At 42.9% G+C, this 23271-nt stretch overlaps 1 protein-coding gene across 9 annotated transcripts in view; it reads right to left on the bottom strand.

Moving 5' to 3' along the window:
- chl1b (cell adhesion molecule L1-like b) overlaps nucleotides 1–23271 on the bottom strand; it is a 954137-nt gene that overhangs the window by 507043 nt on the left and 423823 nt on the right. For all 9 annotated transcript variants that reach the window (XM_078543741.1, XM_078543742.1, XM_078543744.1 and 6 more), the window contains 2 exons: nucleotides 5321–5426; nucleotides 1574–1767 (listed from right to left, as the gene is read on the bottom strand). In XM_078543741.1, the coding sequence (XP_078399867.1) occupies nucleotides 1574–1767; nucleotides 5321–5426 (300 nt within the window). The remainder of the gene's footprint in view (nucleotides 1–1573; nucleotides 1768–5320; nucleotides 5427–23271) is intronic.

Genomic DNA, 23271 nt, shown 5'->3' on the forward strand with positions numbered 1-23271 from the left:
GTTTAATTTAGTTTTATAAAAACCTATAAGTCTTAGTGGTCTTATTCCTACTGAATTCAGAGCACGCATCTCGAAATATATACAAATTGCAAAACAAGTTGTGGCAGTTGTTTCAAATTTCCCTTTGGGATTTGAACAGCTCAGCATTTACCATCGGCTGTGCCATAACTTACAGTACAATCCATCCAGTTTCTAGTGAGCAACAAATTTTTGAAAAGTTCGTACAGTATTAAAGTAGATAATTTAAATAAAAGATAATTTGGTCCACAATTTCCTGAAAAGTTTAAGCACAATTTTTCTGTGAATGAGTGGTATTGCAGCATTATTTTCTTAGAAAATCCACATGTAATTGATTTATATTGGTTTTATGTTGAAATATCATTACACACTCATTTCTTTGACAGTTCACACCTTTTCTGAGATATATTCGCAGAAAACCTCTGCCGCTTATTTACAAATTTCAGTTCCACATTCATGAAACTTGCTCACGCAAGTTTCCTAGATTTAACCAAACTACCATCAGTCTGATGCATCCAAAATTTTTCCAACCCTCATTCACCCTTAGTATGTTCAGAAGAACTAAGCAGCATGAATGATCTACCCAATGGGTGTACCGCTGTTCCGAATAATAATAGATGTAGAAAAAGGCAAGCAGTTTTGAGAATGAGGTACGTGGCAGAAGGCAAAACCATTTGCCAGCACCACTATTGGTGGTGCTGCATTTGCACTTACTTTATACCAGTTCTTTATATTCCAATGTAAGTAAATGAACTCAGCAGAAAACATTAGCACAAGTTTCATGGGCAAGGTCGCTAATGAAATCAGGACAGCTTTGACTGATTACTGCAAAAATGTGATCCAGAATACTTGGGGACTTGTGTTTTCAAAAACGTTTCCAAGAGCTTTTTTTTAGCTGGATGGCAATATTAAGCACATGCAAGACATACACAATTTCTAAAAAAATTGATACGTTACCTATTTCTTTTTGGTCAGGTGTTTGACATATGCAGAAACAATGAAAGTTTGCAAGTCAGCTATGGAGAAATTTTTGTTTGCTTAATGTGGATTCCCATTGGATAATTCAATTTACCTGAATACAGAAAACTGGTAAAGATACACAAATCCAGGGTTTGGGAACCCTCCCAATGCGTAGGGATACTCCTGGATTATAACCACTAAAACCATGTAGTTTAACAGAACTGCTTTGTTTGCTTCTCTAGCTAGGATTATCCTGAGGATTAGTGCATTCCCTTAGATTTAAAATGAGTGGGATAATTGGCTAGGCTGGCCTATCATTAACGGTACCCTGGAATATTGCTCACCTGCCTGATTCAGATTATCAGATTAACAAATTTACTACAGACGGCCCACTTGCTTCAAAATTTCTTTCACCTGTTGTGTTATTTTGGAGCCATTTCAACCCCAAAGCGACATCACTTATAGGTTGTCAAACAACTTTTATATGTGAATAGAGTACACACAGGTTAGCAACACAAATTCCAAGCGATTCTTACAACTCTCAGATTTCCATAAAATAACTAAAAATAAACAACTGAAATCATGAAGGACTTACTTGCGGTAATAAAAACAATTTCCTCAGATATTGCTACCCCCAGGTCATTGCTGGCATAACAACGATATCTTCCCTGAAAATTCTTCAAATTTCCATTGCTGTTTTTGATTGTGAATGTTCCTGAGTTTATTGTTGTGGTCACTCTGGGATCCTGTGATGGATCATATTCTTTGCCATCCTTAGTCCATGTAAAGCTAAGAAACAAAGAAGCATTTACTGAATTTCCTGATGTATGCACTTGGTCTTTCTGGTTTATAAATGCATCTCTTTTAAATTCAGAAAGCATTTTCCACAGAACAAAGAGGGTTTAACATTTGATACCCTTTATTTGCTGCATCACCAAGGAAATTTATATTTCCCTGATTTGTTTTCGAGCCTCATGGTGCTGAAAATAACATTGATAGACTAAGTAAAGCCACTCAAACACCAGAATTACATTTATTTCTGTTGATACAAAACATGTGGAAAAAACATATATTTTAAAACAATTTGCACAAAAAATATATCAGCCAAATAATAAAAGCACAACATATGGACCTTTTCATATCCTCAATACATAAACAGAATACTTATTTACGTCAACCAAGATACTTTAACATACCAAATAAATATTCTGGCTTGTGTGAAAAAGGAAAAAGCTTTATTCTCATCTTACTAACTGAAAAATATTAAATAGAATCTTAAAACACAAGTTTCATTAAAAAAATGAAAATTCCAAACACCTAATTTTTGCTTAATCCGTCATCATTGCTGAGTAAACCACAGCCAAAAAGTATAAACCGTCACTGTGATGGCCTTTAACCAAGTAACAGTAACAGTAAGGAAAATTTGTAATTACTTCAAAATGTTTGGAGATTCTGTTAATAGTTTTTAAAAAATGTTTGAAAAGGACTTTTAAGAGTTTGCATCAATTAGATAGGGATTTTTGGATACATTTTTGGATTTTAAGAAATATTGGCCCATGTCACCTGGCGACCCTTGGCCAGGAAGCAGTACCAACAGGAAGGAAGTTAAAATGCGGAGGTCATGTGCCAGACAGACAAAGAGGAGAGAGAAAAACTGGAGAAAAAGGGAGGTCTGCAAGCCAAGATGGAGAGCTGGATTCCTGGGATCTCAGAAAGCAGGTTTAGGACTGCTGCCATTGTTTCTTTCACTTCCGAAAGATTGAATGTCCAGAATCGGCCATACCGTGCAAAGATAAAGCTAATTCTGGTAGAACTTTGCTACCATGAGAGTTGAGAGTCAAAAAGATCCTGGAAAGAAGTGTGCCATTGTGTGGAAGATTTCATGGGTGGAAGCCTGTTTACACAGAAGCTGCTGCCTGTGGAGAATTGGCTAAGTCCTTGAAGAAAAGACATGAAATTCTGCCCGAGGAAGGTCAAAGCTGGCAATAACTTTGTGGCTGAAATCAGTGGCAAAGTGGACTGCCTGGAAAAACTGTGAGGTCTACCTTTGTTCTATTGGCCAATCAGCGTGGAATTTATAGTTCATATTGACTGTGATTTGCTCATTAATTTACATTTAATTTTAATTGATTCTGATTCGTGTTAAAGTAAAAGTTACAAAAAGTGAAATCCTGTTCAGTAATTTCTTCATTTGGCGTTCATTCATTAAATTTGGTTGTTTTGGTTTAAGGATCCCATGGGATCATAATATCATCAGTAGCTGACCTGAAGGGAAATCTGGACAGTTTATCCTTCCCTGACTGGGCTGATTCACCTAGTAAACAACTATTTCATGCTATTGCTTACAGAGATAAATTCCTGTCTTTTAGAGAGACTTCTTCCTTCTCCGAAGCTAATAACTACTTTTGAGATGCAATCATACCAATGCTGGTAGTCCTGCAGAAGCCCTGTGAATATTAACAGGTATTTAACTCTGGCAGCAGAAAAGCTGAACCCGTTTTGTCCTCAATTGGAATTTTCATGGAAGGTTTATTGCAACTATGAAGTAAGAACTGCATTTCCAACACCCCCACCACCACCCAACCGCACCCCACCCGCACCGCCCCCCCCCCACCCCCACCCCAACCAAACGCCTCCCAACAAGGAAATTTGTCTAGAACCTATTTCTGATGGTTTTATACTGAAACATTGGACTGGTTTTTCCGGCCCCGCCAGTGGCAGAAATCGTTGCAGCGGGACGGGAAAATTTAGAGAGCGGCCAAAAGTCAATTGACTTTTGGCTGCTTTCCAGGTTTTCCCACCAGCAAACATTCTCGCTGCTGGTGGGGCGAGAAAATCCCGGCCATTATTTTATGCAAATTTCTGCAATCATTTGCACTGTTAACGGCTACCATTTTGCTTCCAAGGCAAACGATGGATTTTGGTCTGAAGCACAGAAACTGCTTGCAAGGCTGCAATTAACTCATTAATTGAGCATGTCACATGACTACATGCTTCTAGCCTTTTGGATCATTTTAATATTCCATTTCTAGCCTCACAGCTCAGTCTGCTGTTTTAACATCAACTGGAAAGTACTCCAGCAGATCCCCCTGTGAACCAAGCAGCTGGCCGCCATCTCTCAACTCCTCGAAGTCTGTTTGATTTTAAAAGTCTCTGATCATCACCTGCCAAGTGGCAGAAGCACAGGAAGCTCATGGTGCTGCAGCATCATTCTTTTCAAGGATTTTCATGTTGCTGTCTCCAACCAGGAACTATCTGAGCTGAACCCACCATGAAGGAAACATCCTCTGGGCTTTGGCTTCTCAGACTTTGGAAATCACATGAACTAATATTCATTTCTGTGTTCGCTTAAATGCTGTTGCCCATGTTGTAATTTTTTTCTCTTTTCTCTCCTCCCATCCCCCCTTACTGTATATCTGTGTATGTGTGTGCGTGTGTATGGGGTTGTGAGCACTTCCCCTGCACACCCCCCCCCCCCTCCGCCCCCCCCCCTCCCCCCCAGGTTTTAATGTGAATAAACTAACTTTCTAAGTTAATCATAATGCAAGTTTGCTGCGAGTTAATATTAAATTGGATCACACAAACTGAGGGTTTGGGGAATCAAGCTTACTTCAAAAATAATTCAACAACACCTCTGTTTATGGACAGATGGGGAGGGAATAAAGAAGTTCAATTTATCTCTCCCCAGTCTGTAACACAGTCATCGTGTGTGCACCTCTCTACTTGTTCCCAACTTGTTTTCTCACTCTTTGCACCAGTTTCACCTTCCCTCTCTCTTTCAGATGTTTCCTAATCCTTTAGAATAGGTGGTTAACCGACCTCTGCTATTTTCATTTATCATCCTTATAGCCCTAGATACACAGCAATGGAACAGAACAGTATTCAAAATGTTAAGGACCCTGAACAAGTTGAGAGAAGCAATTATAGGGCTTGCAGAGGAGCAATAAATAGTTACTTAAAGTGACAGGAAGGGAGGAGAAAAGTTGAACTGTAAAGTTTAGGACTGACTGCAATGAGAGCAGGGTTGATATCAAATTGGAAATGGAGAATGACAAAGAAAGCAGAAGAAACACAGAATTTCCTTGAAGGAATGTTTTGAAATGCATCGAAACAGGCATTTTTATTGGGTTTTAATTATTGGGTTGCTTTATACAGAATGTGAAATTTGATCAATTCTCATGTTTAATTAGGTGGGACAATTTTCCAGGCCTAATGGGCATGCGCCTGATACAAAGCGTTTAATTGAATAAAAGCCTAACAGCAAAATAAACACAAATTTGTTCACTAGTAATTCAATGTTCTAACTAAAAGCTGTAATATAAATGCAGACAGAAATACTTACTGAGGTGCTGGATTTCCTCTGGCTTCACATTTGATAATGAAATCATCTGTTGGATATACAACGTGCCTCTTAGGCGATTGGTTTGTTATAGTTGGAGGCTGCTGAACTGGAAAAATGTTTTCAAGTGTATAATTATTAGATTGCCATAATGAAATAAAAAGGTCAACCATAATTCAAAATCAGTTAACCAGTTCCATTAACAGCTAAATGATTCTTCCTTTAAAAGGTTTATATGAACTGAATTCAAATACTATATGTATAATTGAAGTATTAGAGGTTAAGTTGCAGAAGCTGCTTTCATGGCTGGCACATAGTAATGAAGTTTTAATGAATATTTTTATAAATCCATTTCCCAGAGTTATCTTATAGATATACAAAAATAATTTAAAACAGCTGCCTGTAAAATTATGATTATAATTCTCATTACGACTCCTTGCATTGCATACAAAGTTAAGGATTACCTCTTAGCTTTAGTTTAAAAAACAAAGGTTATGGTAGGGAAGATTCATGGGAATATTCAATTTTAGTGTCTGAACACGATGATCCATATAATACTTGTAGCATGAAACTCTGCAATAGCTTAATATAAATACACACGGCAGACCTCACGCTAGAAGCAGTAAGTTTGACATATTATGAAAATTAGAATCCATCCGTTTTTGTACAAGAGCTGACTCCGTACCCCTAGGGCAGAATTTTCTGCCTGTCAGGTGGGCGAAGCGGGAGCGGGCCCGGACCCGATCAGTGCCCCCGATTGGGTCCGTGCCGCCATTTTACATGGGCGAACCAATTAAGGCCCACCCAGCGTGGCGCACACCCAGAAGTGCTGTACGCTCCCTGTGCAGGAGGGGTGGGGGTTGCCTGAGTCGGGAGTGCGCTCTTTTGCGCACACGCACGAAAAAGAGCGCAGAAAGTTTTAAGTCCAAAAAGTTTAATAAGGTGGTGAGAAAATTTTTATAACATGTCCCTTCATGTCAGGAAGTAGAGGGTGATGGTCGAGGGGCGTTTTTGTGACTGAATGCCTGTGTTCAGTGGGGTTCCACAGGGATCGGTGTTGGGTCCTTTGCTGTTTGTGGTATACATAAACGATTTAGACTTGAATGTAGGAGGATTGATCAGTAAGTTTGCGGATGACACGAAAATTGGTGGGGTGGTAAATAGAGAGGAGGATAGCCTTCAATTACAGGAGAATATAGACGAGCTGGTCAGATGGGCTGATCAGTGGCAAGTGGAATTTAATCCGGATAAGTGTGAGGTGATATACTTGGGCAGGACAAACAAGGCACGGGAATACACGATGAATGGTAGGACCCTGGGAAGTACCAAGAATCAGAGGGACCTTGGTGTGCATGTCCACCAGTCCCTTAAGGTAGCGGGACAGGTAGATAAGGTGGTTAAGAAGGCATATGGGATGCATGCCTTTATTAGCCGAGGCACAGAATATAAGAGCAGAGAGGTTATGCCACCCGTATAAAATGCTGATTAGGCCACAGCTAGAGTATTGTGTGTAGTTCTGGAATCCACATTATAGGAAGGATGTGATTGCACTAGAGAGAGTGCAGAGGCAAATACCAGGGTGTTGCCTGGGCTGGAGAGTTTTAGTTATGAGGAGAGATTGGATAGACTGGGGTTATTTTATTTTCCCTGGAGCAGAGGAGATTGAGGGGAGACATGATTGAGGTGTATAAAATTATGAGAGGCATAGATAGGGTAGATAGCAAGGAACTTTTCCCCTTGGTGGAGGGATCAATAACCAGGAGGCGTAGATTTAAGGTAAGGGGCAGGAGGTTTACAGGGGATGTGAGGAAGAATTTTTTCACCCAGAGGGTGCTGGGAATCTGGAACTCACTGCCTGAAAGGGTGGTAGAGGCAGAAACCCTCATAACATTTAAGAAGTATTTGGATGTGCATTTACGATACCATGGCATACAAGGCTATGGGCCTAGAGCTGGAAAATGGGATTAGAATAGTTCGGTACTTGTTTGACCGGCACAGACTGGAAGGGCCTTTCTGTGCTGTAGACCTCTATGAAACTGTCACATGAGCTGGGACATGTGCATTAATTTCAATAAAATTTTTTGTCAAAATTTAAAATCATTCATGAAACCTCATCCAACCCATGGATGAGGTTCCATGAAAAATGCGAAGGCCGCCTGGGCTCTTCACCTGCCCGCCAACCTTGAGGTTGGATGCGCAGCTCCATTAATGATTTTAATTGAGAGTTAAATGGCCTTAATAGGCCTTTGACAGTTCGGCGGGTGCGCAGCCGAATCTGGTGCGCATCCACTGGACTGAAAGTCTGCTTGACACGCCATGACGTTGGGATGCATGCCTGACGTCATCACTCGTCATTTTGTACCTCAGCGAGCGGGCCCCACCCCAGCTTGCTGAGCCAAGGATTCAGCCCCTAGAATACCAACAAGTCAGAGATGGAAAGCTAGATATTTATTGTATTGAAAATGCTCAGTCTAAAGATGGTTGTACTGGTACTTGAGTTAGATTTTGACAGAGGAAATGACAGAGCCCCATAAATGGACACTAAGATGTACGCACAGCATGATTTATCTAGAACTCTACTGCTGCTGTATCACAATTATGGGCAGGATTTTACATCCCGCGAGAAGGTGCGCGCCCGACCTGATCGGGCATAAAATAGCGTGCAATGACGTTGGACGAGTGTCCTGATGTCATTGCGCATTTTCACGATATTTCAGCCAGCGGGCACATACGAGAGTTGGCAGCGTGCCCGCCAACAATTAAGAGGCAAATTAAGGCCCTTAATCAAGTAATTGAAAGCAATTTTTCACTGCCTGTGCAACCTTATGGTTGGCGGGTGGGCGAATCGGCCAAGCAGCCTTTGGATTTTTTATGAAATGTCATCCACAGATGGGATGAGGTTTCCAACAGTAATGTTTAAAAAATAAAATTTTTTAGACATAATCTTTATTATGGGGAGAATTTGCTCCTCGTCATGAGGGCTGGGCGGGAGTGGGCATGCAGCTGATCGCCGCCTGTGAACGGCTGCGCGCCGCCATTTTATGTGGGTAGGCCATATAAGGTCCACCCAGCATGACGCACACCCAGAAGCGCTGAGCACTCCCCTGTGCGGGTGGGGGGTGGGGGGGAGGGAGAGTCGGGGCCTGTGCTCTTGAAATTAATGCACATGTCCCAGCTCATGTGACAGTTTCATAGAGTCATAGAGGTCTACAGCACAGAAAGGCCCTTCCAGTCTGTGCCGGTCAAACAAGTACCGAACTATTCTAATCCCATTTTCCAGCTCTAGGCCCATAGCCTTGTATGCCATGGTATCGTAAATGCACATCCAAATACTTCTTAAATGTTATGAGGGTTTCTGATAAATCATGCTGTGCTATGCTCGCGACAGAGCGCAGAAATCTCCCTGAAGCATGGAGCTGCCTCAGGGAGATCACTTTGATTTTTAAAAATTAAAATAAAGAAAAAAAAAAATTCAGACACGTCCCCTCGTGTAACAGTGTCACATGAGCTGGGACATGTCAATGAATTCTAATAAAAAATTTTATTAAACTTATACACCCTTCGTGAAACTTCATCCTGCCCGTGGATGAGGTTCCATGAAAAATGCAAAGGCTGCCTGGGCTCTTTGCCTGCCCGCCAACCTTAAGGTTGGAAGGGCAGCCCTGTTAATTGTTACAATTGGTTTTTAAATGGCCTTAACAGGCCTTTGACAGTTCGGCGGCTGCACAGCCGACTCCGGGGCCTGCCTACCAAACTGAAGATCGGAATGACGCGCGGTGACATAGGGGCGCACGCCCGACATCACTGCGCATCATTTTACACATCGGCGAGCGGGGCCCGCCCCCGCACGCCAACCAGAAGATTCAGGCCTATGTTTCTGCTATTGTTACTGAGTTCTATGTCGGGACATGTTTTTAACATTTTTTAAATCTTTCTTTTTGATTGTACAATTCTTCAGCTCCCTGAGGCAGCTCCCTGCCTTCAGGGAGCTTTCAGTGCGCGCTCCCCCGCGCCTGCACAGACTGTTGCGCTCAACTCCTCCCGCCCCCACCCCGGCAGCACTGAACTTCTCAGCGCACCTTTCACACTGGCCGGCCGTTAATTGGCCAATCAGCATGAAATCATGGCCAGAATGAAATCATGGCCAGAATGCAGGGCCTGATCGCGGGCGGCTGACCATTTCACGGCCAATCCCGGGCCCACCTACCACACCCGCCTGACGACTGGAAATTCCTGCCCTATAAATCATTGAAAAGTGTATCACCTCTTTTTTAATCTGATGGTGATTGGCAAAGAGATATTGTAATTCTTCTCTGAACAACAAGTTAAATTAAAGGATTGATTAAATGTTTATTCAATTAGATTAACTAATTAATAGATTTGGGATTTAAAGATTATCCCAACTACATGTTTAAAGAATGGAGGGTAGACAGGTGCTCTTAGTGTTATGGTACAGTTTTACAGCCAGAAAGAAAATAATATTGCAGCATTTGCACTAAAGGTACAGTTTCATTCTGATTCAATATGAGGCAAATAAAAAATAGATTTAAAAATGAACAGGCTTTTCAATTTCTCCCTTCTTAAATACATACAGGTTATAATTTTTCCCTCGTCAGGCAGGCTTGGCGGGGACGGTCGGGAAGCCACCTGCCGCCCGCGATCAGCTCCGCTCCACAATTTCACGCGGGCGGGCCAATTAAGGCCCACCCTGCATGGATCGTGAGTGACAGCACTTAGCGCTACCTGTGCGGGCGGGGGGAGGAGGGAGAGCGGGCCTGGTACGCAGTTCGTGCGTGCGCGCAAAAGAGCACTTCAATCTCCCTGAGGCAGGGAGCTTTTTCAAAAAAATTATTGAAGGTACTAGAAAATTTAAAAAACATGTCCCCTCATGTGACTCTGTCACATGAGCTGGGACATGTTTTTAATTCAAAAATAAAGTTTTCAGTTAACGTTTATTTGCTTTAGGAAACCTCGTCCTGCTCGGGGATGAGGTTTCCTAAAAAATGTAAAGGCCACTTGGTCTTTTCGCCTGTCCGTCAACTATAAGGTTGGGCGGGCAGCGTTAATTTGATTTTAATTAGCTTGTTAACGGTCTTAATAGGCCTTTCAATTATCCGCAGGCGTGCAGCCGACTCCGGCACGTGCCCACCGAATGAAATATCATGCGAGTGCACGATGATGTCGGGACGCACGCCCCACGTCACCACGTGTCATATTACGCTCGGGCGTGTTGGGCACGCGCCCGCACGCCGAACGTAAAATTCTGGCCTGATCAACATATAGATATGCAATTAATACTGAAAATGTTTGTTCACCAGATCACAAGACAATTACAGATCAGGATGGTCATTTGGTCCATCTTGATCCATTCATCCGTAGAGAACTGAACATTCCCCATTGTAGCAAACAATTATTTTTAAATTATTCAAGGGGTTTTACTTCCACGGCTCTATCTGTTGATCATTCATTCTTTGAGGAAGCATTTTCTGATAGGTGCCCTCTTCTGACTTGCTGGCTCTGTTCCAAAAGTTTTTTTTTCTGTACCCTGATGGACCACTACAAGGTCCCTTCTCAGTCACCTCATCTTCCAAGCTGAGGCCTGGATTTCTCCAACTTTTTCTCATAATTCAGGCTCATGACATGGGAGATCAACTTCGTAGCTCTTTACTGCACCTCCTTCAGTAATTGAATTTCTCTTGTTTCTTGGCAACCATAACTGAATGCAATATTCTGGGTGTACTCTGATGAGAGCACAGTAAAGTTTGATCATGACCATCTGTTTATCTTCCATTGTTTTGGTTATGTAGCTGAACATCCTATTGACTTTGCTGGTTGCTGCTCTGCATTTGTTGGAAGTGTTTAGTGTCAAGTCCACTAAGGCCGTGCATTTCTGAATATGGGTCATTTATGTAAATGATAAGCAGTAATGGCCCCAGCACTGAATCCTGAGGCACCCCACTGAGTACATCCCCGATAGTAGCAAAAACTCTTAACAAGTACTCATTATGTTCTATTCTGTACCCAGTTTCTTATCCATTCCCAGGGTTCATCCTACATCTTCATATCTTTGATAGCCTTGTGTGTGGAACTTTGTTAGAAGACTTTTGGAAGTTGAGCTACATGATGTCTTGGAGCTTAGTACAGTTCACTTGAGTGTCACTTCCTCAAAGTTGATGAAGCTGGTGAGGCAGAATTTCCACATGTGAGCCCACAGTGACTGCACAGATGCTACATCAGTTTACTCCGACAATCAATTCTATTATTTTCCACTGAAGTCAGGCTGATGATCTCTAGCTAACGATGGCTGTTTCATCACCATTTCTGATTATAGATATTTTTCTGTCCCCAATTATCTGGTAACTTCCCGGTCTCTAATCATTCCCTCATGATAATAGTCTCTCCTGTAATCTAAATCATGGGATAGACAAAATCTATGTGTTCAGTGGATTAGAAATGGATATCACTTATAACTAGTGATATATCATTGTATCACTTAATCAGTGAATTATTCACCATTTCTTGAGCTCAATTAACCTGTTTCAGACTTCCACCTCATTCCCTTTCAATTTCGTTCTGTTTTTTCCAACATTGATTCTGAATGAACACACTCCTATTTTCCCAATAAGATGGGGCAGGACCTTTTTTTTACTTTTCATCTTGCTTTTAATTTGTTTGTCAATCCATTTATGTTGATGTTTGCTTAAATCTAGGTGTCTTAATTTTAGGAATGCATTCTCAATACTATACCTTCAAAAGTTAGTAATTTACTTTGTGAAGTATTGAATGAACAATCTCTGTTACAATCCCCGTACAGACTGATAACTTTTTTTTAAAAATTAGACTTCCAATTGACAGCTGGAAGCATGGCAAGATTTCATGTTTTAAGACTTTTATTGTAATGAACAGGCTAAAAGCAGCCTTACATAGAAAAATAGAAAATAGGAGGAGTAGGCCATTCGGCCCTTCGAGCCTGCTCCGCCATTCATTGTGATCATGGCTAATCATCCAACTCAACAGCCTACTCCCACTTTCTCCCCATATCCTGTGATCCCTTTTGCCCCAAGAGCTATATCTAACTCCTTCTTGAAAACATACAATGTTTTGGCCTCAACTACTTTCTGTGGTAGCGAATTCCACAGGCTCACCACTCTCTGGATGAAGAAATTTCTCCTCATCTCAGTTCTAAATTGTCCACCCCATGCCCTCAGGCTGTGAACCCTGGTTTTGGACGCCCCCACCATCAGGAACATCCTTCCTGCATCCACCCTGTCTAGTCCTGTTAGAATTTAAAGGTTTCTATGAGATCCCCCCTCATTCTTCTGAACTCCAGCGAATATAATCCTAACCGACTCAATCTCTCCTCATATGTCAGTCCCGCCATCCCAGGAATCAGTCTGGTAAATCTTCGCTGCACTCCCTCTATAGCAAGAGCATCCTTCCTCAGATAAGGAGGCCAAAATTGCATACAATATTCCAGGTGTGATCTCACCAAGGCCATGTATAATTGCAGCAAGACATCCCTGCTCCTGTACTCGAATCCTCTCGCTATGAAGGCCAACATATCATTTACCCTCTTTACCGCCTGCTGCACCTGCATGCTTACCTTCAGCGACTGGTGTACGAGGACACCCAAGTCTCTGCACATTCCCCTCTCTCAATTTATAGCCATTCAGATAATAATCTGCCTTCCTGTTTTTGCTACTAAAGTGGATAACCTCACATTTATCTACATTATACTGCATCTGCCATGCATTTGCCCACTCACTCAGCTTGTCCAAATCACACTGAAGTATCTCTGCATCCTCCTCCCAGCTCACCCTCCCACCCAGCTTTGTGTCATCTGCAAATTCGGAGATATTATATTTAGTTCCCTCATCTAAATCATTAATATATACTGTGAATAGCTGGCGTCCCAGCACCGATCCCTGCTGTACCCCACTAGTCACTGCCTGCCATTCGGAAAAAGACCTGTTTATTCCTTCTCTTTGTTTCCTGTCTGCCAACCAGTTTTCTATCCATCTCAATACACCGCCCCCAATCCCATGTGCTCTAATTTTACACGCTAATTTCTTATGTGGGACTTTGTCGAAAGCCTTCTGAAAGTCCAAATAAACCACATCCACTGGCTCCCTCTCATCAACTCTACTAGTTACATCCTTGAAAAGTTCCAGTAGATTTGTCTAGCATGATTTCCCTTTCGTAAATTCATGCTGACTCTGTCCGATTCTGCCACTGTTTTCCAAGTGCTCAGCTATTAAATCTTTTATAATGGACTCTAGAATTTTCCCCACTACCGACGTCAGGCTGACTGGTCTATAATTCCCTATTTTCTCTCTGTCTCCCTTTTTAAATAGTGGGGTTACATTAGCTACCCTCCAAACTGTAGGAACTGTTCCAGAGACTATAGAATCTCGGAAGATGACCACCAACGCATCCACTATTTCTAGGGCCCCTTCCTTAAGTACTCTGGGATGTAGATAATCTGGCCCTGTGGATTTATTGGCCTTCAATCCCATCAACTTCCGCAACACCATTTCCCTACCAATACTGATTTATTTCAGTTCCTCCCTCTCACTAAACCCTGTGTTCGCCAACATTTCTGGTATGTTAATTGTGTCCTCCTTTGTGAAGACAGAACCAAAGTATGCATTTAGTTGGTCAGCCATTTCTTTGTTCCCCATTATAAATTCCTCTATTTCTGACTGTAAGTGACCTACATTTGTCTTCACCAATCTTTTTCTCTTCACATACCTATAGAAACTTTTACAGTCAAGTTTTTATGTTCCCCGCAAGCTTACTCTCATACTCTATTTTCCCCTTCTTAAACAATCCCTTGGTCCTCCTTTGCTGAATTTTAAACTGCTCCCAATCCTCAGGTCAGTTGTTTTTTCTGGCCAATTTGTATGTCTCTTCCTTGGATCTAATACTATCTCTAATTTCCCTTGTAAGCCATGGTTTGGCCACCTTTCTTGTTTTACTTTTGCGCCAGACAGGAATAAACAATTGTTGCAGTTCACCCATGCACTCTTTGAATGTTTCCCATTGCCTATCCACCATCATCCCTTTAAGTAACGTTTCCCAATCCATCATAGCCAACTCGTGCCTCATACCACTGTAGTTTCCTTTATTAAGATTCAGGATCCTAGTCTCAGACACTTTTCATCTTGATGAAGAATTCTATCATATTATGGTCGCTCATCCCCAAAGGGCCTTGCACAACTAGATTGCCAATTATTCCTTTCTCATTACACAATGCCCAGTCTAGGATGGCCTGTTCTCTAGTTAGCTCCTCAACATATTGGTCCAGAAAAACATCTCGTATACACTCCAGGAAATCCTCCTCTACGGTATTGTTACTTATTTGATTTGCCCAATCTACATGCAGATTAAAGTCACCCATAATTACAGATGTTCCTTTATTGCATGCCTCTCTAATTTCCTGTTTAATGCCATTCCCAAAATCACCACTACAGTTTGGGGGTCTATATACAAACCCCACTAATGTTTTTTGCCCCTTAGTGTTTCTCAGCTCTACCCATACAGATTCCACATCGTCGGAGCTAATATCTTTCCTCACTACTGTGTTATTTTCCTCTTTAACCAGCAATGCAACTCCACTGCCTTTTCCTTTTTGTCTGTCCTTCCTAAATACTGAATACCCCTGGATGTTCAGTTCCCATCCTTGGTCACCCTGCATGTCTCCGTAATCCCGACTATATCATACCTGTTTACATCTATTTGCATGGTTAATTTATCCACTTTATTCCATATGCTCCTCGCGTTAAGGCACAAAGCCTTAAGGCTTGTCTTTTTAACATTACTTGTCCCATTCCAATTATTTTTTATTGAGGCCCTGTTTGAGTCTTGCCCTTGATTTCTCTGCCTATCACTTTTCTTATTCCCCTTTCTGTCTTTTGTTCTTGACCTTGATTCCCCCTCCTCTGATTCCTTGCATAGGTTCCCATCCCCCTGTCATTTTAGTTTAAACCCTCCCCAACCACTCTAGCAAATATTCCTGCCAGGACATCAGTCCTGATCCTGCCCAGGCGTAACCCGTCCAGTTTGTATTGGTCTCACCTCCCCCAGAACCGGTCCCAATGTCCCAGGAATCTGAAACCCTCCCCCTCACACCATCTCTTCAGCCACGTATTCATCCAATATATCCTGCTATTTCTACTCTATCACGTGGCACTGGTAGTAATCCTGAGATCACTACCTTTGAGGTCCTACTTTTCAACTTACTCCCTATATTCTGCTTTTAGGACCTCATTCCTTTTGTACCAATGTGTACCACGACCACTGGCTGTTCACCCTCCCCCTTCAGAATGTCCTGTAGCCGCTTTGAAAAATCCTTGACCCTAGCTCCAGGGAGTCAACATACCATCCTGGAATCTCGTTTGCAGCCACAGAAATGCTTATCTATTCCCCTTACAATTGAATCCCCTATAACTATTGCATTCCCACACTTTTTACTCCTCCCCTGTGCAGCAGAGCCAACTGTGGTGCAATGAATTTAGCTGTTGCTGTTTTCCCCTGAGAGGCCATTCCCCTCAACAGTATCCAAAGCGGTATATCTGTTTTGCTGGGGAATAGCCACAGGAGATTCCTGCACTGCCTGCCTAGTCCTCTTGCTCTGCCTGGTGGTCACCCATTCGCTTCCTGCCTGTGGACTCTTAGCCTGCAGTGTGGCCACCTCTCTATACATGCTATCCACGATACTCTCTGCCTCACGGATGCTCCACAGTGCCCCCAGCCGCCGCTCCAGCTCCGAAACCTGGGCTTCCAGGAGCTGCAGCTGGAGACACTTCCTGCACACATGCTGGCCCCAGGTACTGAAAATGTTCCCGGCTTCCCACATAGAGCAGGAGGAACACACCACAGCTTTGAGCTCTCCTGCCATGACTTACCCCTTTAAATTAAATTAAACCTTTTGGAAGATACTTAATGTCAAATAATATCAATTACTCTAGGGCCCTTCTTCCCTGCTCCTCTTTGTTACAGAATATAGCCCTTACAAATAATGAACCACAAAATAAGACCTTAAAAACTATAAGCATTAAAAGTAGTAAATATTTACCTGACCGTATTCACGGTACTCAAAGGATCACCTCGTTCCCTTCCTCACCGCTCTCCCTCAGTCACCAAACTCCAACTTAAGCACTCTACTGCTGCCCAAAGTAGCACTCCAGTGCAGACAAAGTTAACACTGTAAGGTGGCCTGTTTTTATACTCTCTGAAAACCTGTTTAAGCCAGTTTTCTAATTAACTAGTAGCCCCAAGTAGAACCTGTATAAACCCTGTTTTAAAGATGGCCTAAAACTCACCTTCTTCCGCCCCAAAAAGCAACTTTTCATTAATTACTAAATTAAAGAAAGACTAGACTTTAGATAGAAATTAACCCTTAAATTCCCTCAGTCACCAAACTCTAACTTAAGCACTCTACTGCAGCCCAAAGCAGCACTCCAATGCAGACTAAACACTTTTTGTAATTATAGCTCCACTTCTTCTCCTTTATGGTTTGCTAATTTTGCTTGTCTTCCTCCCAAAGGTTCTCTTGATCTCAGTCTTTTTGTTGGTCTGATTTATAATTAATACTCCAGCATTTTCTGTGGATATACATGCCAGCCCTCATTTTGTGCTTTGAGCTGACCAGCTATTCTCTGTGTTGAGAGCAAAGCCGAAGTTCACTGCTTTATTATTTGTTGCATTGCACAAATGCAGAATAATGCAACTCCATCACTATGAAATATGGACTTTAGGGACCATTAATTATATTTTATTTGCAAAACACAGTCATAAAATTCTTGCGGTAAATTAAAGGCTGGTTTTCTTGAATAACTACAAATCCTGCCAGAGTCGGGAGGACAGGAGAGATAGGATACCCCTCAAATTACAAGTTGCAAAGTTACTTGTGAGGAACATTGAACAGCAACAGGAAATCATTTAAATTGGGCAGGTGAAGAGAGGAAGGAATGGAGAATAAAGGACCCAGACCAGACAGACTGTAGGGTAGAAGGTCATCTAAAGGTAGATAATGAACCCAAATACCTAGAGGAAGACACAAGAACCAGAGACCAGCTGCAGAATTTTCCTCTTGGCGGGATGCTCGGTGGGGGCGGACAGGGCTGTCGGGAAGCCTTAACTGGCCCACCCGCATGAAATTGCGGAGTATGCCAGAGAGAGTGAAGGCAGGAGTTCTAAACTCTCTTAGTAAGAAATCCTGCAAAACTGCTGGGGAACTGAGTTTAGGGAACTCATGTATTTACTCTAAAGTTGAATTAATAGTGAGTTTAGACTGCAGTTTTTGGGTGTCTCAGGGAAAGATACCAGCAGGGGCAAAGGCATCTAGTGAATATTCAGAAATCAGCTGGAAGAAAAATCATTTGCAACTGAGACAGCTTAAGCAAGAAGCCTTAGTGTGGGGTTTTGTGCAGGGTATTGCTGGGACAAAAGGAATAGTGTGAATTTGATTCATTTTCTGGTGTTTGTATTGAAATCTTTCCAACCTTTTTTTCTCGTATAATATAGTTCATTTTTCTTGTTCAAGAGAGACAGTGCAGAGGAGATTTACCAGGATGTTGCCTGGACTGGAGAATTTTAGTTATGAGGAAAGATTGGATAGACTGGGGTTATTTTCCCTGGAACAGAGGAGATTGAGGGAGGACATGACTGAGGTGTATAAAATTGTGATGGGCATAGATAGGGTAGAGAGGAAGGAACTTTCCCCCTTGGTGGATGGATCAATAACAAGGGGGCATAGAATTAAGGTAAGGGTCAGGAGATTTAGAGGGGATGTGAGGATTTTTTTTTTCACCCAGAGGGTGGTGGGAATCTGGAACTCACCGCCTGAAAGGGTGGTAGAGGCAGAAGCCCTCATAACATTTGAGTAGTATTTGGATGTGCACTTGTGATGCCATGGCATACAAGGCTATGGGCCCAGTGCTGGAAAATGGGATTAGAATAGTTAGGTACTTGTTTGACTGGCGCAGACTCGATGGGCCGAAGGGCCTTTTTCTGTGCTGCAGACCTCTGACTCTATAAGTGCTTTATTCTTTGTGTTAAAAGTACACTGGCAGACTCTTGTAAATATGTTCAGCAACTGACCTCCATGGTTTCTAAAAAATAAAAACAAAGTTAGGATCTATCAATCCAGGTTTCACTCTGGGATCTGGGAGTATTAGCATCAGCTGGGATCGAGTCCCTACAATGATAAGACACAGTTCTTCCTCCAGCCTCAGAATCCAGCATGTCTCAAGTTCCTTGTGGTGTTTAGAAATGGCTGAGTTCAACAGCAGATGCTCCTAGAAGTATATTTGGAAATCACATCACTTGTAAAGAAACTTAACGATCTGAGATAATTGGACTCTCACCCATAATGGTCATTTGTCTTTATAGCACTTAATTTAAGCAATAAACTGCAAATATTCTCAAAAGTTATATTCGCCTGTAACACTTTATGTCTGTGCCATCATTTTGGCAATAACCTGGTAACTGTTCAAGTAAAATCATTAAAAGATGAAAATGTGCACCTGCTCACAATTTAAATTAGCAGATTTGCAATATGTTTAAACTGGTCTTGTGCCAGTTTTTTATGATCTATTAAGGAGATAATGAGTCGTAACATCCGAGCTCCAGGGCAGTGTAAGTGGGAGGGTGCTCCAAAGGTGGGCTGGGGAGCCCCCACCCTCGCAAAGGTTTCCAGGTAAGGTTTGCATGGCGATTGCCTGGGAAGTGCAAACTTCCCATGGGCAATTACCCTGCAGTGGGAACCATCCCAAAATGCATTTTAAATCGCAAACTTCAGATAGATCCGACTGTATTATAACAATAGTTACCCAGAAAAAGTTAGGAGAGTCAAAACCACTTCTAACTTCTGAGTAATGACTCTACAGACCCACACTGACCCTCCACAGGACTCCACCAACAGCCCCAAAACTCCAGAGGACACCACCCCCCTAACTACCACCCCCTATGGGACACGCCCAACAACACCCCCCACTATGGGGACTCCCCACCCCCATGGGATTTGCCTGCCCCCCCATGGAACTCCTCCCACTCCCTGATCACCCACCCCCCGGGACTCTTCCGCACCATGGGTACTCCCCCACCCACCCCATGGGGACTCTTGCCCCTAACTCGCCAAACCTAACTCTCACCCCCAACCCATCCAGAGCCTAATGTATTTGTTGTTGGGTAAAATGCACAATTTCCAGGGTGCACCTTCCAAACAGGTATTTATTAGATAAGAAGTTTGTCTTTCAGGGGGAAATTTGACACTTATCTGCCTTGTTCTGCGAAATACCACATTAGAACTTTTCCCAACACTTTAACAACATGCAGTAACTGCTGCACTGCATGGATCAACATGGTCACTTAGAAAGTATGGTAATATATTTTCCATGCTGTTGCCAATTTCGGAAATGGGTTGAAGTTATTGAAAAAAGAAAATTAATTGGGGGTGTTGATGCTGCAATTTTCACACATGTATGGCACCAGCCGTTCCAATGTTTAAATCCAGCTCAGAGGCGGCACCACCAGAGCTAAGTCTACAGCTGCATAACACTGAACTTTGTACAAAGGCAGCTGCCTGCAGCCTCTCAGCTGAGGGAAAGGGGATGGAAAATCCTGAATAATCCGATTTCAAATCAATTTGATTTATAGACTGTTGCAAATCAAAATGCACAATAGATTCTTATAATATGCTGGCGTGGCTGACACCATGATAACCAATAGAAAAAATCCACTATTGAAAGGAAAGAGGATACAGTCTTTGAGATTACAATTTTAGGACACCATCGTTAAACCCGTTTTTCCCTTTTATTGCAACACGAACAACTGTTGCCGTTATTGCTGAGAAGAGACATGGCCAAGCTTTTCCTCATAAGTTTGCGTATTATACAGCGTGATCTGATCAAGGTAGCCATTATCCTGCAGGGTGTCTTTGATGTGCTCTATTTCAGCATCAAACTTGCATGGAGAACAAATGGATCGGGTCCTATTTACAAGGTTGCCGATAAGTCCAGTCTTATAGCAGGTGGAACTATCAGAATCCCAATGCATATTTTGACCAGTGAAGGTAGGCTTATGGTAGACCGTGGTAGAGAACCCCTGGCAGATGTCTCAACTAGTACATCAAGGAAGGGGAGTTCATTTGACTGCTCCATTTCAAGCTACCTGGTTTAAATTTCAAACAATGCTTGGCAGTTAACTGTCAGCCACCATCACTGGTGCATCCTCCATGGCAATGCCTTTACCAGAGTCCACTTGCCAACCAATCAGCACTCTCTTCACATACAGTATAAATTGTTGTTTTCCCCTTATATTGGTATTCTTGCGAAGTGTCCTGATGAATGCAAGGCAAAAAGCTTTGACATGTCTCTTTTTTCAGCAATACTCAAGTTCTGTTCTACCAAAATATTATTTGTTACCATTATGCTAACCGTGTCCTAACAGAAATCTATGTCATGGCAAGAACATAGGATATGGTAATGTCACTGGACTTGTAATCCAGAGGCCCAGACTAATGTTCAAATTCCACCCCTGCAGCTGCGGCAATTTAAATGAAATGAATTAAATAAATGTGGAACAGGCTTTCTTAACTACCAGTCGGTCATATCAAACTACTATGGCAAGGTCAAATAAAACTAAACAGGCTACCAGTAGCGATCCAGGCATCAGTTATGACAAAGCTGCACTCAGCCTAATCCCTCCAGCAAGACAGACTCACCAGGATTGGCTTCACAGTGGCATACGGTCTGGATGGAATGGTTTTGGGAGTCTTCAACATTGACTCCATAGCCTATGAAGTCTCATGGCAACAGGTCAGACATGGGCAAGGAAGCCTGCCTATTACCACCTACTGCCCTCCCCCAACTGATGAATCAGTACTCCTCCATGCTGAACATCACTTGGAAGAAGCACTGAAAGTAGTAATGGCACAGAACATACTCTGGGTGAGGGCTTCAATGTCCATTAGCAAGAGTGGCTCAGTGGCACCACTGCTGACCGAGTCCTAAATGGCACATCTGTCAGACTGCCTACAGCAGGCGGTGAGAGAACCAACAAGAGGAAAAAATCTACCTAACCTCATTCTCACCCATCCATCTGTCAATGCATCTGTCCATGTAAGTACTGGTTAGGAATGTCAATTGCACAGTGCATGTGAAGACAAGGTCCCATCTTCACGCTAAGGGTACCCTCCAATGGGTTGCATGGCACCACCACTGTGCTAAATGGGATAGATTCAGAACACATCTAAAAGCTTAAAGCTGGGAATCCATGAGACACTGTGCACCATTAGCAGCAGAATTGTATTCAACCACAATTTGTAACTTCATAGCTTGACATGTCTCAGTTTACTATTACAATCAAGCCAGCATAATAATTGTGGTTCAAAGACGAGCATAGGAGAACATGTGAGGAACTGCAGTGGATGTACCTAAAAAAATGGTTGCCAATCTGGTGAAGCTACAACACAGCTACAATGCCTGCTAAACAGTGGAAGCAGCATGTGAGAGACTGAGCTATGCAATTCCACAACCAATAGATTAGATCAAAGCTCTGCAGCCCTGCCACATGCAGTTGCGAATCATCAGACAGTTAACCGACTAACAGGAGGAGGTGCCGCAAACAACTCCCATCCTCTATGATGGCAGAGCCCAGCATATCAGTGCAAAAGGCTAAAGCATTTACGACAATCTTCAGCCATAAGTGCCATCTCAGATGATTCATCTCAACCTCTTCCTGAGGAACCAGCATTACAGATGACAGTTTTCAGGCAATTTGATTCACTCCACATGATATCAAGAAATAGTGGAGCGCACCGGATACACAAGTGGCTATGGGCCCTAATAACATTGTGGTTGCAATGCTTAAAGCTAGAGCCTCAGGACTAGCTGTGTACTTAGCCAAGCTGTTCCTGTACACCTAGGGCTGAATTTTCCCATCAGCGAGAGGGGCAGGGCCTGCTCGCCGACATGTAAAATGACGCGCGGTGACGTGGGGCGCGCCTCCCGACATCACCATGCGTCATTTAGATTGTCAGTTCGGCAGGCGCGCAGCCACATCGGCTGTGCACTCACCGAACTGTCAAAGGCCTATTAAGGCCATTATTAAACTAATTAAAGTTGTTAAGAATGCTGCCGGTCCAACTTTAAGGTTAACGGGCAGACGAAGAGCCCTGGCGACTTTTGCATTTTTCATGAAATCTCATCCACGGGTGGGATGAGGTTTCATGAAGGGTTTGTTAATTAACTAAAAATTTTTGAAAGATTACTGGACATGTCCCAGCTCATGTGACAGTTTCACATGAGGGGACATGTCCTTAAATTTTTTTCCGCCTTTATTAAACTTTCCACAACTTAAGCTAATCTCCCTGAGGCACCTCCATGTCTCAGGGAGATTTCTGTGCTCTTTCGCGTGCATGCGCGAAAGAGCGCAGGCCCCGACTCAGGAAATATCCCCGCCCGCACAGGGAGCGCACAGTGCTTCTGGGTGTGCGTCACGCTGGGCTGGCTTTAGTTGGCCCGCCCACGTAAAATGGCGACGCGCAACCAATCGGGGATGCTGATCGGATTTGCGCTCACTCCCGCCCACCCTGCACAGCTCCCCCGACGGGGGGGAAATTCAGCCCCTAAAATTCTGGCAAAAATCCGACAAGGTGGAAAATTGCCCAGATATGCCCTGTCCACAAAAGGCAGGGCAAATCCAATCCAGCAAATTAACGCCCCATCAGTCTAATCACAGTCATCAGCAAAGTGATGACAAGATATGTAATTATTTGGACAGCCAAGGGCTGATTAAAGATAGTCAGCATGGCTTTGTGCGTGGTAGGTCGTGTTTAACGAACCTTGTAGAGTTTTTTGAGGAGGTTACCAAGAAAGTAGATGATAGAAAGGCTGTGGATGTTGTCTACATGGACTTTAGTAAGGCCTTTGACAAGGTCCCACATGGGA

Source organism: Cetorhinus maximus, chromosome 6, assembly GCF_964194155.1.
Source record: "Cetorhinus maximus chromosome 6, sCetMax3.hap1.1, whole genome shotgun sequence".
NCBI classification, from domain to species: Eukaryota; Metazoa; Chordata; class Chondrichthyes; order Lamniformes; family Cetorhinidae; genus Cetorhinus; species Cetorhinus maximus.